At 32.8% G+C, this 16,001-nt stretch overlaps 1 protein-coding gene across 2 annotated transcripts in view; it reads right to left on the bottom strand.

Moving 5' to 3' along the window:
* Positions 1–16,001, bottom strand: part of LOC111617936 (SWI/SNF-related matrix-associated actin-dependent regulator of chromatin subfamily A containing DEAD/H box 1-like) — a 57,627-nt gene that overhangs the window by 24,636 nt on the left and 16,990 nt on the right. For both annotated transcript variants that reach the window (XM_023359325.1, XM_023359324.1), the window contains exons 4-11: positions 5,126–5,366; positions 4,267–5,052; positions 3,922–4,133; positions 3,654–3,844; positions 3,442–3,580; positions 1,230–1,365; positions 1,016–1,153; positions 702–797 (exon numbers count right to left, since the gene is read on the bottom strand). In XM_023359325.1, the coding sequence (XP_023215093.1) occupies positions 702–797; positions 1,016–1,153; positions 1,230–1,365; positions 3,442–3,580; positions 3,654–3,844; positions 3,922–4,133; positions 4,267–5,052; positions 5,126–5,366 (1,939 nt within the window). The remainder of the gene's footprint in view (positions 1–701; positions 798–1,015; positions 1,154–1,229; positions 1,366–3,441; positions 3,581–3,653; positions 3,845–3,921; positions 4,134–4,266; positions 5,053–5,125; positions 5,367–16,001) is intronic.

Raw genomic sequence — 16,001 nt, 5'->3', positions numbered from 1 at the left:
TATTGCTCCTTGAATTTGATGATTCTGAAAACTCCTTTAATGTGTTTTCACATGCCAATGAACAAGCCAAATTTCAATGTCCTATTTTGTTTAATTTTCAATATATTGTTTTGTTTACAGAACAATGTCCTTGACCATGCTCCCATTGCAATAATGTGAAGTAATTTGAGACAAGTTCAGCTAAAAATAAACGATGGGATAGCTGAGATGTTTCTCAGAAGGACCAGAAAATAATTTTGTATTTTTTGACACAAAAACATTTAAAATTTAAATTGTTGAAAGTCATAGTGCACCATACTATCTTATGAAGACAAATGCTCAAGATCATAGTGACTTGCAGACTGCCATGGCATTATGTCAGAATGGAAAATTGCTGCTATATGCTGGCAATCATGCAACAATAAAGAAAAATTGTATGACTGCATGCATAAGGCAGTAATTTTCTGCAGCAGTTTTTTGATGGCCTGTGATAAGGGGAAAAATTTTTTGACTGAAATTTTGCACAGGTAGATAGCATGTATAATGAGGATAACATGGAAAGCATGGAAGCACAGCTAAACAAGTCAGTTTGGTGAAAAATGCCTGCAAAAAATTAAGTGCAGAAAATTTCTGCTATTGCATGTGATTTGCAAATTAATTATTATTTAGTGTTACTGTTATTGACTGTATTTTAGCAAATTAACTGAATTAGATAAACTTACATCACATTTTAATCTTCTTAATACAAAAGGTTTCATTATCCTTTTAGCTTGTTCAATTCTTTCACGTTCAAAATTACTTCTATTATCTTCAGTTTTCTAGTTAATCAATAGAAAATTATTGAATATGATTACATATATTTGAGTCCATTTTGTAATATATATATTAAAGTTATAAAAATATTTAACATATAATTAATAAGACATAAAATACCATAAAAGATTATCATTTTATAAATCATTCTAAATAAAATTATAAAAATTAAACTACATTAATTATAATGAGAAAATAATTATATAAATAATTTCAAACTCACACAGGCTGTAGAAAATACTTGTTTTACTTGATCAATTTTTCCTAAAAACATATCGGGCATTACAAAAATAAGTAGAGACATAAGTTCAGATAAATTATTTTGAAGTGGTGTGCCTGTTAAGAGAAGGCGACGCTTTGCCTTAAAAAAAAAAAATTGTAGTCATAAAAATTTTAAGTAAAAGTTTAAAAATTAGCTCATTGAAAATATTTCTTACTCTAATTCTCATAAGGTTTTGATATCGTTGTGTTCTCATATTTTTTAACATATGAGCTTCATCAAATATCACATAATGAAAATCAAGATGTTTAAAGAGGCTTCTATCTTCAGCACTACTAGTAACTAAAGCATATCTGTAAATAATAATAATAATAATAATATTTTAATTGTAAAATAGAAAAATCTATTTTCTATAATTTTGTGCATGGACTATTTGTGTTTAAAACACAATTTGAAAGTGAGTGCAAATTATGCAATACAATTGGTTATATGCTGACTTTAAATTGTTGTTATGAACTTATCAAACTATTTTTTCTTTATCTAAAGTCACCAAGAACATCTTTACAAAATGTGAAAGACCTTATGTACACTGCTGGCATATTCTTCTGCCATCAAGATTTATCCCAAAAGCATCAAAGATAGATGCTTATATGTACTGTACATCTGTGCCTTAGTTCTCTCACATTCATTTTCTTTATGTTTGTTCAATCCATGCTTTAACAAACAATATCAGACACTAATGTGAACTGCCGGGGAGGTCAGGAACCGTCGACTCTCCCTTTTCGGCTACAGGTCATTAAACCTGCTCACTTGTCAAGATGGCTACTTTTCGAATGCAGTCCCGAAGGGTCAGGATTCTTTTTGTCAGGTCGAGCGGAAGAGGTGAGAGGGGTCGTCAACGAGGCATAGGCAATATGCGAGTAAATGACACCATTTAACAATAGAAACAACGATTTATTAGATTAACGAAAAAAATAATGACTACAAAATCTAACATCTGGAGAAATGAAGTTAGTTCGCTAGCTCCTAACTCGTGGAGAGAGAGTTTACATTTTATGCTCCATATCTCTAGTATATTTTTAACGTAGACGTTAGGTTGATGCCCTTATTCTTCCGATCAACGCACAAAGTTAAAATCCTCCGAGACTTAAACCTTTTTGACCAGCCATAGATGAGAGACTCCCCTGAGGAGGGGGAAAGAAGTCGCTTTTATAGCTTCGGGCTGGGGAAATTAGTCAGGTGATCCCCTATTGTGAGAGGTAGAGTTGGTCCTGCAGGTGTGGAGGCTAAAGTTGTTCCCTGACCAAAACAAAATCATGAATTCGGACTTTAACTATAAACTTTTCGTCTTGCAGCAGAGGAATGTCATTGTTCGAGGGTTGAATGTTTATATTAATGAGGAAAGTTATATGTTTCTATCGATATTTGATTCTTTTTTCCGGCAATGTTATTTTAACGAGGAGGCGACAAATTTATTTCACATACGTTGAAAATTTAGGGGGAAAAATGAACAATTTTGGCCTTCCTCTGAGGTCAGATCTCACACTAATATTTGAACCTATGTCTTGAAAGCCAATATATTTCAATAATTATCCCGTATCTACATAATAGCATAATTTCAAAGATCTTTGACAGTTAAGACACATTAGGACAACAATTATTATATCATAAGCTATTAACTCAATATACTTTTTATCCCATAAAGTGAATTTAGATACCTAAAAATAATCATACACATTTAAAGTGGTAGCCTAGCTTAACAATTGGTTTTGTTTACAGACAATGGCATTACTTTCTATAGTTTTTCTAACAAAATCAAAACTAAAAATAAACATAATTACAACTTTGCATAATGTTTTCTAAACAGTAATTGGATAAACAAAACAGAATTTCCATATTCTATTGGATAGTTTGACCACTACAATTAGAACACAGCAAGCATGTCAAACTCAAAGGCTAACACGGCCAAATAAACAAAGGTTTAAGTTTATGTGAACTGAAAAAAAAAAAGCAACAATAAAATTAATGTTTTCTTCCTGACACTTGGCATCTCTTCTCTGCTACTATATTTTCTTCCCTGAGGAAATCTTATTTGCAGTGGTTACTTTCAAAACTGGTCCAAGGTGAATGTCGGTAATTTTTGATCTGACAGATTATTTCCTTTCATAATATAATTGTAAATAACTGCTCACACTGATAAGTTCTTCCAAACACAAAAATAATTAATTTTAAAAAAGTAGCCTTCTTTTGGCAAGACATATGCCAAAAATTAAGTAGATTTTGTAAAATGTTTAAAGGAGATTTTAAACTTATTTTTGATTCTGGAATTTATCCCTAAAATAGTGGCACATAGTTTAGTATGTATATAATTTAATTTCTTCTTTGTTTTTAAAACTAAATATTACATTTTTATTATCTGAATTACTTACGTTGTGACCAAAACATCAAAATCATCCACTTCATCATTGAGGATCTGATGTCTTAGAAGTCTTCTTTCGTCTTGAGGTCCTCGATAACATAAAACACTTGCAGATGGTAACCATAAACGTAATTCTCTTAACCAGTTATCTATAATAATAATTTTTAAAATGTATTTTGTAGATTAAAAGTTACAAACTAAACTAAAAAATAAAAAATTTACCTATTGTAGATGAAGGAACAATGATAAGAAATGGTCCTTCTTCTCCCTTTTCTTTAATTTGTGCTAGAAAAGCAATAGCTTGGATTGTCTTTCCTAAGCCCATTTCATCAGCTAAGATTCCATTTATATGCTTTTTGTGCATTAAAACTAACCAATTCAATCCCAAGAGTTGATATGGTGCTAAGTGTAATCTGTAATATCATTTTATAAAATGCTAAATTGAATATAAAATAACTTTAAAAGATATATCATTATTAACTATTTTTACCTATTGTTTAATAATGAAGGCTGTTGTGAGATATAACCTTCAATTTCATCCCCCCTTCCTTCCATTAAATATTCAATCATTTTTCCAGATTCTTCGGAGATACGTTGACATCGTTGCATCAATTTTATTACTGCTTCCCTAGTGTTTATCAGTGTTCTGGCTCCATTAAGTAAATCAGGAGTTATATATTTATTACTCTCAAATTTATTAACCTATAGGAAATTTAAAATAAAAGTAAAATTATTTTTTCAAATGATAATATCATAAATGAATTTGAAATAAAATTATGAAATAATTAATTTAAAACAATCTATAATTTTTAAAATTATTTCTGTAATTGTTTACCAAATCCATCCATCCACTAAATGGTCGAAGGCCCACAATAATGTCAACTTTCTTTTTGCTACAACCAGGAACACTTATTAATTCCTCACTTGTTGCTTCTTGAAAAAAGTTTAGAACTGAAGCTCTGGCTGGAGTCAATACATCGTCATTGTCATCACTATTATCACTATCGTAAACATTTTCTTGCTGATAATCTCCTATGTCGTCGTCATCACTATCAGCTCTTATTTTTTTAATTTTTTTTCTCTTTTGTAAATGCATAGGTTTTTTGAGAGGTGTTCTAACATGTGGAGTGTCATCATCATCACTTGACTCTCTCATCGGAATAATTTTCTTCTTTTTTTTTACGATATTATTCACAGATTCTGAATTATTTTCTGGTTCAACCTTTAACTGAAACAAATCATCAAATGTTTCACAATTTTGATTAAACCAGCTATTATCTGAAACTGATGTATTTTTATTATCCTCAGACTTCTTTTCAACATCACTTTCATCAGAAATAACTGGTTTTGCGTTGCTGTAATTTTTTTTTGTAGAATTTCTTCCATATGTTCTCATTGCAGTTGTTTTTGATAACCATCCATCATCACTTTCATCTTCCGAGTCTTTTATAATGGGTGCATGTATATTTGATTTTTTTACATTATCAGTTGGTACTGAATGTTGTGTATTTGTTAATTTCTTTTTCATTTGATTTAATGTATCCTGTTCTGTATTTGGTTTAATGCGTGCAGTTGCCTTTTCAATATCCCATTGACATGATACAAGAATATCTTGCATTTCCTGTTGAAAAATTAAAAAAAATTAGTGTTTATAAAATTATACTTTTTCACTCAAATCTTTATAATTAACTTACCATAATATCTGCATATGGAAAAGTATCCATTAATACTCTTAGACTTCTTTCTTTATCTGTTAAAAATTCTGAATCTATTTCAGAATATTTTCTTTTTTTGAACCAATTATTGACTGAATCATTTTGTTCACTATCATCATTAATCTCATTACATGTACTTTTTGGTCTCTTTTGAAGTATGGATAAGGAAACATTCTCAGAATTTGATATTGTGGTTGAATGAGTATCTAATTTTTCTGATCTGTATTAAAAAGAAAAGAAAAAACAGAATATACAACAATGAAATCCCTAATGTAAATTTTAGATTACATTTAATAAACAAATTACAATTAATCATAAACCATTACGAACATTATTATTTTTAGCTTTTGCTTCAAAAATATATATATATGAATGAATGTAATCATGAATGTAGAAGAATATTGTATGTCTCAGCATGCATATTTTTATAAAGACACTTTTAGTGACTTTTAGAGAAGAAAAAAGCAGTTTGATGAGCTCATAAATGAAATTTAAAATTGATCTGTAATCTTTTCTATTGTATAACTTGCACCAACTTTTTATATATACTGATTATATATATATAAAATCAATTCTAGATAACTATCGTTGTAATTTCATATGGATAATCTGAAGACTATCTGCAATTTAAAGATTTTTCAGAAAGTTGGTGCAAGTTATACAATAGGAAAGATTACAGATCAATTTTAAATTTCATTTATGAGCTCATCAAACTGCTTTTTTCTTCTCTAAAAGTCATTAAGAGTGTCTTTATAAAAATATGCATGCTGAGACATACAATATTCTTCTACATTCATGATTTTTCAGAAACCACAAAAGACGTATTGCATTCCTCACTTTTTAGTTTTGTCCTATTCATTTGCTGTATCTTCAATTCATGCTATAATTGAGATTATTGCATTCCTACTCAAACATCTATCTTGAAAGCTAATAAATTTCCAATAATTATCCCTATCTATTGTAAATAATGATGATATCACTTCAAAGAACTTTGAAAGTTAAGATATATGATGCAATAATTATCATCAACTAAGGAGATTCCACTGTATATAGATAGATAGATATGTATAATACATACATATACATAAAACTACTTTTTTGTGTGTATTTCTTCAAATTACCTCAAGCAAAAAAAGGTCTGGGTGTCCAAAAAATCATATGTATAGACTTTTGTTGTGCTTTTTCTGGCTGTATATCTATCCTTTATTTCAAAAATAATCTCTTAAAGATTCATTAGAATGAAGACCAGCAGTCTTTGGAATGAAATTTCAAATTGCAAAATTCGAAAAACAAAGTATTTAGAATGATATTTCAAATTACACAGCATAATTGTCCCTTCATCGTATGGGATAATATACAGATCCCTAATTATGTATAAAGGATCCTAAAATTTGGCTCAGCTTATGTCCCCACTCCTACCAAAAGAGAGACCCTAAAAACATGCATTCCTGACCTGGAACAACTGATACAAGGCATGTCAAACATACAAAAGGAGTATTACAGGTGGATGGCCACTTGCAAACTTAAAAACGAAAAGAATGCTGCACAAGTGTATCGCTTCAAAGAGGACCTTTCACACACAATTAAATGGTTCTGCAATAATAATATAAAGTTGATCAAGGCTGATAAGACCAAAATGTTGGTCTTAATGAAAAGGAGATGTACAAGTATATTAATGCTACCAGATGTGTCATACAACAGAACAACGAAATCAAGAAACTACACACCAGAGTTAAACACTTTCCTAACTCAAAACTGGCTTCTACACTTGGAATGCAGGATATTGTCATGGATGCCCTGGATATGCCCAAACTATTCACATTTGCAAAGACCCATAAGCAGGGCCACAAATTGAGACCTGTGGTTGATAAGGCCACGGCTCCCACTCACAAATTAGAAGCATCCTTGCATGACTTCATCTCTCCACAGTTACAAGATTACCAATACTCCATCTCCAATTTGGCGGAATTAATAGTATTCCTCAAACACACAGAACACCCGGCTTACATCTCTGTCATGGATTTCTGCTCTTTATGCTCATCCATTGAATTACCTCCGTTTTTGTGCACTCCAAGATTTTCTATTCCGAAATGTCCATGATCAGGAGTTACACCAACAAATTCTAGAATTATCACACCTGATATGTTACAGCTCAATATTTCAGTTTGGAGGAACCATGTATACTCAGGCAGAGGCGTACCCATGGGAAGTGCGGTCTCGGGTGACCTATGTGAATTAGTAATCAGACAGCTGGAAGAAAAAATAATTCCGAATTCAGCCACAACATCATATTGTACAAGCAATATATTGATGACATCATTATTCTATGGAGACACGACCCAGACATCAACTCTTTGTGAATCGGATGAACGACAATCTGTATGTCCTTGTCATAGAGCTTGAACAGCATAGTGATTCATCGGTCAATTTTTTGGACTTAAACATTGCATTTGGAGGAGCTACCATATACACATCTACTTACCGCAAGATATGTCACTTCCCAACGTATATTCTGGCAGACTCCTGTGACCCATTCAGATATAAATTAGCAGTGTTTAGAGACCTTGCTAAAAGGGCCCACACCCACTGCTCTACACAGGAGGCTTTAGATCAAGAATTGAAGTATCTACATAAGATTACCTGACAACATGGATTCAACATCATCATACAAAAATTATCACAACAATTCAACATCACCCTCCCACCTCCTCCTCCACATACTAAGGATAACGTGGAACAAGACCAACGCATCATCCCAGTCACCTACAACCCATTCTTGACTTCCTTGTATCAAAAAATTGCTAGACAACAAGGATTATGCTTAGCATTCAGAAGATGCCCTTCTATGTTTCGGCTTCTGTGCAATGAAAAAAACAAACCTAATGAAGATAAGCTACCAGAGTGTACACTGTCCCCCTCACGGACCATAGATGTGACAGGGAATTAGTCTACATTGGTGCCACTAAACGTGCGGTTGGACGGAGCACCAATGGGACATCCTACACAATAGGGGTTCTACATCATTATCTTTATATGCTTGGGCCCGGAGATCTCCGCAAATTTTGCAAATGCCAAACTCCTTATTACCACATCGTACGTGGACCCCTTGGGTGGTTGGAACAAATGGAAATATGCAAAATCTACAACACATCCACACCCATTCAAGGGATGAAATTACCTTGTCTCTAGCATGGCAGGCCCTATTCCAGAAAGAGGATTCACACTAATAAATACTTATAATAATTAGGGTATTAAAACATTCATCTCTCCAACCAACTGATAATCTTTTATTTTTATTTATTTTTTAAAAAAATGCATAAAATGCCGTTGTAAGAAACTGGACTTTATACAGTATAATGACTTTTGATTACGAATCCTAGAATGCACGTGATTCACCTTGGTTTCGAATTTCACAATTTGAAATATCATTCTAAATACCTTGTTTTTGAATTTTGCAATTTGAAATTTTGTTTCAAAAACTGATGGTCTTCATTCTAATGAATCTTTATGGACAAATTGTAGCTTGAAAAAGACCCAGGAGGGATCTGAAAATGTTTGTGTGGACAATTATTCATATTTCCCATCGGTTAAAGTTTGTTAAGAGATTATTTTACATTAATCCGGTGTGTGAAGATTCTTTATCCTTTATTTGTTAAACCTGCCACTGGGCAGATCTAGAAAGCTGCTTTAAAAACAAGTTTCTAATTGTTATCTAAATTGCAATCATTGACAAATGTTGTTCTTGCAATACATTTTTTGTGATTCATGATTTTAACAAATTTTAAACTAGCTATGTCTAGAACCTGTCTATGCAATCAACCCTATGTTTAGATTGTGATTATGGCTTAAGATATTTACAGACAAAATAATCCATCACAACAGATCAGATATCACATTCATTGACAAATAAAACAAAATCACATAGATTATAGATGTAGTTGTTAAAAATTCCACATCATACAAAAGACAACAAAAATATCAGTAAATATTTAGAATTTGCTTTTAAAACAAAGTATATAGAGAATGAATAAGATGCTTGTCACACCTGTAGCTCTTTTCTGCATAGATGTCATACCACTGCACTTAAGTCTAGAAATATTAGATTTTAAGTATAATACAACACAGCATGCACATCACATTATATAAAGCAACTATACTAAACACTAACAATTTTTTCCATAGGACTAGGCACCAGTATTAACTAAGATATATCCATAAACACCATAACAATATGATAATAAATTGGGCAGACTGTCTTTTGTTTAATAATAATAATCTCCATTGGATGAAAAATTTACAAAAGGAAAAATTGGAATGTATCGTCACCAGGGGGAAGTTTCCGAAATCTGCATTTTCCAGCACTTGTTCCAGTAGATAAAAGCAGAAACACCCCATAGGATGAATGGAAAGCAAGACGTCTGTATAACACCAGTTCCTTTTTAAAAAAAATTTTTTAATTGGATGCAATTGTTTTAAAGGACAGTTTTTAAAGGACAATTTTTTTAAATTCTGGCGGCATGTAGCCTATAAAGGAAGGTCTGTCGCCGTGAATGTGAATTCTGGAACACAAAAAATAAATGGTGGCCCCTTTTTGGGCAGACTGTCTTTTGTTTAATAATATGATAATAAATGTCAAAATAAATCAAGATTCACCAGACTGGCTGACTTAGCTGTTCTTTCATGATAGATAGCATGTAGCATGAGGATAACTGTGAAAATTTCAGTCAAAAATTTTTTTTCACTTATTACAGGCCCTCAAAACACACTGTGGAAAATCCCTGCCTTATGCAAGCAAATGCATAACATTTTTCTTTTTCATTTGTCACATGATTGCATACATAAAGTGATGATTTTCCATTCTGATGTTATTTTTGTTGACCTGATGACATTGAAAATGATGTCATGACATGGTAGCCTGAAAGTTGTTTTGACCTTCATAAGAAAGCCTAGGGCATTTAAATTGTTGAAGGTCAACCTTCAACAATTAATATGTTTTCATGGCTTTATTTTGTGTTCAAAACATACAGAAAAGCCTTTTTCTGGTTCTCCTGAGAAACATCTCATTTCTCCCATCATTTATTTCCAGACAAATTAATTTCATATTAGCTCACACTATCACAACATGAATATGGTCAAGAGCATTGTTCTGTAAACAAAACAATATCTCAAAAATAAACAAATGTATGATGTTGAAATTTGACCATGCAGAGAAGACAATTACAGGCTTTCTTGGAATCTTCAAATTTGAGGAACAGCAATTATGTGTGAAAATTCAGCAAAAAACTGCTGCCTTATACATGTGAAAAAATAACTGCCTATGATCACAGGTAAAAATTATTCAGCCAGCAATTCACTCTCACACAGAAAGCAAATTGCAGGCTAAAAGCAGGAAGAGGAACAAATATTGCATTGAGAATGACTTATGTCCTATCTAGAAAATTTTTGTTTTGCAAATCAAAAATTTTTCCACCAGCAAAAAATATTTGTCAGTAAATGAAGTAACAAATTTCTAGAGATAAGAAAAAAATTTTTAATATGGCAATTATAAAAAAAATATATTTTTAATGACATTCTTAAAATTTTTAAAGTAATTTTAAAGGATTTTTCAATAAATGAATGGATAAAGCAAGCAAAAAAATAAATAAATAATAGTAATAATAATACAGTAATAATTTGCTGTTATCAATGACTAACTTCTGTTAGTGATATTTCTCATTGTTCACATGTGATTACTCATTTCATTGTTCTCATTTTGAAAAACTGCAGAGAAAATCAAATTCACTGCATTGAAAATATTTATTTTCATGCAGTTTTAAGCTTAATTTATTAGCTTAATTAAGCTTAATTTAAAGTTGCTATTGTATCATGTTTAATGATACAATAGCGACGATTATTATTTTAAAATAATTTTTGCTAGGCTTAACATCGATGAAAATTCAACGCAATGTAGGTTAATAGCGATATTGCATGGGATATACTAATCTATCTGTATAACCCATTGAACACGTGTCCGTCCACCCGTCCACGTAACGGTATGCCAAAAACGGGCATTACAGGTGCCCTTGCAATGATTTTAAATTAACAATAAATTATTTTTATTTGTAATAGGGATTTATTATTGAAATGAATTTATTACTTATACCATGGAATGGTATAAATAATTATTATATGCCTTGCCTTGCCTTCCTTATTATATGCCTTGATTAACCTTGCGCTGCACGTTTACAACATCCCATGACTCACAAGTCAGTGAACGTCGCGTATTGACTCACGGGAAATTTGTTGAAAAAATGGCGAATACATTTAAAATTGAGGTTTACAACCAAAGATAAATAAACAAGTTAAACTATTTTAAAGTTTTATAGAATGTTTAATAGATAGAAATATAGATCCGTATGATGCGACTGGGACTTTAACAGAGCTGTAGAGCATATTGATAGGAACAAAAAAGTCAAAGGAACCGTGGCTCATGGGAATTCGTAAAGAACGCCCACTAGGAGGCATTCCAAGCTACTAGTATACTATAGTCTATTAATAATGTATTTTTTCATACTTTTCGGTTATCTGTTTTTTCAGTTATCCGACCAACCCCAGTCCCTAATTGAGTCGGATAATCGATGCTCTACTGTAATATAATATTACATTCTTGTCAGTCCTATGCTCTTCAAAGGATGTGGTGATATTACGAATTGACGGCTTTAATTATATCTTTTCACTGTTTCTGATGTTGTGCCATGTGGATGGCTTCATACATGTGGATGGTCCTGTAATCATCATTACTTGGTTTGTCCATCTAATCCGACATCTGCCTCTAGGGCAGGGGTGTCCAACCTTTTTGTTTTTCTGGGCCGCATTGGAAGAAGTCAAGGAGTTTTGGGCCATCAGCAGTAGCGTAGCGTAGGGGGCGGCAAAATTTCACAATAAATAATAATAATATCTTGTAAAAATTTGAACCATTTTATTTCATATTTTCGTCCATCTACGACTCGGACTGATTGAAATGAGCATGGCAATAGTGTTACCATCCATCCGGATAGTCGCGAATCGACTCGCCGTCCGGGGATATCGTGCGCAACCTGTTGACCTTTTTTTATTTTTGTTTTTTGTTTTTTTTTTCTTTGATTGTGCGATTCACTTGTAATCATATACACCTCCAATATCCAATAGAGCTAGGTCACTTGCATTACTCCTATCCAAGTCTCCCTAGTCGCTAACTGTAACAGATTTAGAACCGGCATGCACTGCAAACTATTCTTTGCATTGCAAAATGATATACTCATATGTCAGGAACTTCTGTTCGAACAAACCTCACCTGCCGTCCAGGTCGGCGATTTTAAGAAGGTGGCAACGCAAGCACGGAATTTTTCATTACTTATTCTGTGACGAAACTGAATTTTAGTCTTTTAAATTGAGATACCTAAATAAGGAGGCAGTGAAATTTTCCTCCACCCCGGGCGGCTGACACCCAAGCTACGCCACTGGCCACAAGTACTGTATATATAATATATACTTGTGGTTCAATATACAAGTATATTTAAGGATTAACATGTCTAGATTATAATAAAAAGTATTAAAACTTTATCAAGAAAAAGGATATTTTAAAAATTACTTCTACAGACACTTTCAATTTTTACTTAGAAATAGATAAATTCATTTATTATAAAGGAGACAAAAATTTATTTGAAAAACACAAATATTTGTTTTATTTGTCTCTAATTAATAAAAAGCAACGAAATATCATTTTAAAGTGCATTTATATTCAACTAATATAAATAATATGTAGCCCAAATGTAGCCAAAGTGCCAAATGATATTTTTTACGTCAAACAAAAAAAAGTAGCCACATTTGGCACAATGTAGCCAAATCTTGCAACATTGGAAAAAATACTAAATAAAGTTGTAGTTGTGAATCAAAGGATTATAGACCCAAGTGCAGGAAAAAGAGACAAAGGACAAAAGATAAAGAAGTGAAAAAGGTTGAAAAATTACGGGTCCGTATTTACTTGACAGAAGATCTATTTAATCTTTCTCACTACTACATCTTTTGTTTTTCTCATCTTTCCTTCCTTTTCCCAAATTTGGGTCTATAATCCTTTGAGTCACAACTCCAGCTTTATTTAGTAATCCTTCCTCATTCACACATTTCCAAGTACAGTGGTGCCTCGTATAACGTACTTAATCCGTTCCAGGTGCACGTCCGTTAAGTGAAAAGTCCGTTATACGAAATGCATTTTCCCATAGAAATACATGTTAAAACATATAATTCGTTCCGCAGCATACAACAACCGTACTTTATCATTAAAAAAATGAAAATGGAGCAGTCACCAATTATACCAGATAGTCAGATGTTGTGAGGAGGAGGTGGAAAAACACTTTCTTTACACATTCATACAGATACAGACTTTTCACACATTGCAGCGGGTCTTTTTTTTTTATTGTTTTTTAATCGGATTCAGATTCAGGAGAGGCTACAGGAGCTTGCAGGGTCAACTCCTCTTGTTCCATCCTTTGTTTTTTCTCTGCTGGCTTCTTGAAAAACATGTCCAAGATGGTCTGTTTCTCGCTCTTCTTCAACACCTGTCAGAAATAACGGGCAAGGATGTCATTGTAGAGATCATTGACACTGTTGGCCTGAGCTCTGTTTGGATAATGAGGGTTGGTAAACTCTTGAACCTCTCCCTATTCGACAAGGAAGTTTTTGTCAACTTTCACTTCTGATGATTTCTTGCATTGTTTCAATTGAAATCACTTTTCTGTTTTTTTAGAAGCCATGATTTGCACAACAGTAGAATAAATGTAAATACCTTGCACTGAGGTGATGTACTGTACGTAATAAACAAGGGAGCAAGCCTAATCCCAACGGGAGCTCTGTACTTCAGATATACTGATAATATATTCTAATAATACTAATATATTATAAAAATAGCAGATTGTCATTGGCAACGGCAAAAGAGTGGAAACATCATTCGCAATTGTTCGTAGAAAAGTCCATTGGTCGCCTCACGTAACTGCCGAATGGAAAGTCCGTTGTCTGCAGCCAGTCCGTTGCTCAAGTCACATAACGGCCAAACAGAAAGTTCGTTATTCGCAGCGTCCATTATTCGAGGCATACGTTATACGAGGCACCACTGTATTTGAAAATATTTCCTTTCCACTCAAGAATAAAATACGAATAAAAGTTTACGGCTTTGTGAAACTTCTTTTTTGAGTTTATGCCGTTGAAATAGATAATAAAAAAATTAACATTTTGTCGGTTTTGTTTACACGTTTATTGGGCTGCATTGGAACTTGCCTTGGGCCGCATGCGGCCCGCGGGCTGCGAGTTGGACTGCTCTAGGGCATTTGCCATTGATCTTCCCTTCTAGGATTTGTTTCTCAAATCCATTTTTGCATCTGGAAATATGTCCCAAGAAGCAAAAGTAGGATTGGTATATTTTAGTGGCATGTGTAAGTAAGGCATGTTGTGATCTTCAGTTAATTTAGGATGGAGCAATTTGTTTGGTACTTTGTCCAAGAGATTCTCAGCATTCTTCTATACGTCCATATTTCAAAGGATGATTCCTTTGAAATATGGAATCTTCCAAGTTTCTTCCAAGAAGTGGCATTTATTGTCCAGGTGTCTGAGGCATAAGTGGCAAATGGAAAAATAAGCATTCTTATGAGTTTTAGTTTATTAAAAATAGTCATTGCATAACCTTTCCAAATTCTAAATAATTTAGAGGTTGCATTGTGAGCAAGGCAAATTCTGCATTTAATTTCATTATCGCATCCTCCTTTATTTGTAAGAAGTGATCAAAGGTAAACAAATTCATTCACCACCTTATAGCCTGCAATTTCCTTAGTCTGTCAAGAAACAATCAATTATCATAACTTTCGTTTTACTTCCATTAATCAGCAATCCATATTCCCTGCTTTCAGTTTCAAGACATTTCATAATATATTCAAGTTCTGATTCATTGGATGCTATAAGTGTATCGTCAGCATATCTCAGGTTGTTAACTTTACAGCCCTCGATGGAAATGCCTCCATCCCAGTTATCTAATACCCTTCTCATGATTATTTCAGAATAAACATTAAAGAATACATCCCTGTCTTACACCAGCTTCAGATGTAAATGTATTAGACATAGTTTTGTTAACTCTTACTCTTGCAGAGTTATTCTCATATAAATTTCTGATCATCGAAATAAGATGGCATGGGACTTCCATGTTCTAGGCCACAATTTGTGCCATTTTACACAATCAAAGGCTTTGGTATAGTCTACAAAACAAAGGTAAGCTTTGACATTAAATTCATAGGATTTTTCAATGAGTTTTTGAGTGTTCAAGATTTGTTCACGAGTTCCTTTACCAGAGATAAACTCCAACTGTTCTTCAGCTATTTCAGGTACAGTCGACCCCCTATAAGACGGTAGATATGTTCCGTTTTTTATGAAATTGATGTTTTAGGAGACCTTGCCAATCACAGCCCGACACGTGTGAAGTTTACGGACTACGGCTGTTTGAAAGGTTTTCTTCCATAAAATTAATCGATTCCTAGACTAATTAGATTCAACATTTCCAAAACACGTATAATTTTTTGGGAATAATCCGTATAAACTATGCTATAAACGAAAAATTGTAGGATAACTTACCGAGTGTGCACCATTCGACGATGCCATTACTTAAGCTTGTTTTCGTCACGGAGCAGCGCACCAAACAACGGCCGCGTTTTCTGATAAGTTATTTTTCTGCGAAAACTTCGTTGAACTTTGGAGACATCATTAATATAAATAATTTTTATGGCCATTGAATAAAAAATGTTTCTTTCACAAGAAATGTATAAAATTACAGTACTGTATTAGACTTACGGTACCT

Source organism: Centruroides sculpturatus, unplaced genomic scaffold (assembly GCF_000671375.1).
Source record: "Centruroides sculpturatus isolate CEXI.00-Female unplaced genomic scaffold, Cexi_2.0 scaffold57, whole genome shotgun sequence".
Taxonomy (NCBI): domain Eukaryota; kingdom Metazoa; phylum Arthropoda; class Arachnida; order Scorpiones; family Buthidae; genus Centruroides; species Centruroides sculpturatus.
This window is presented reverse-complemented; position numbering and strand designations above follow the sequence as displayed.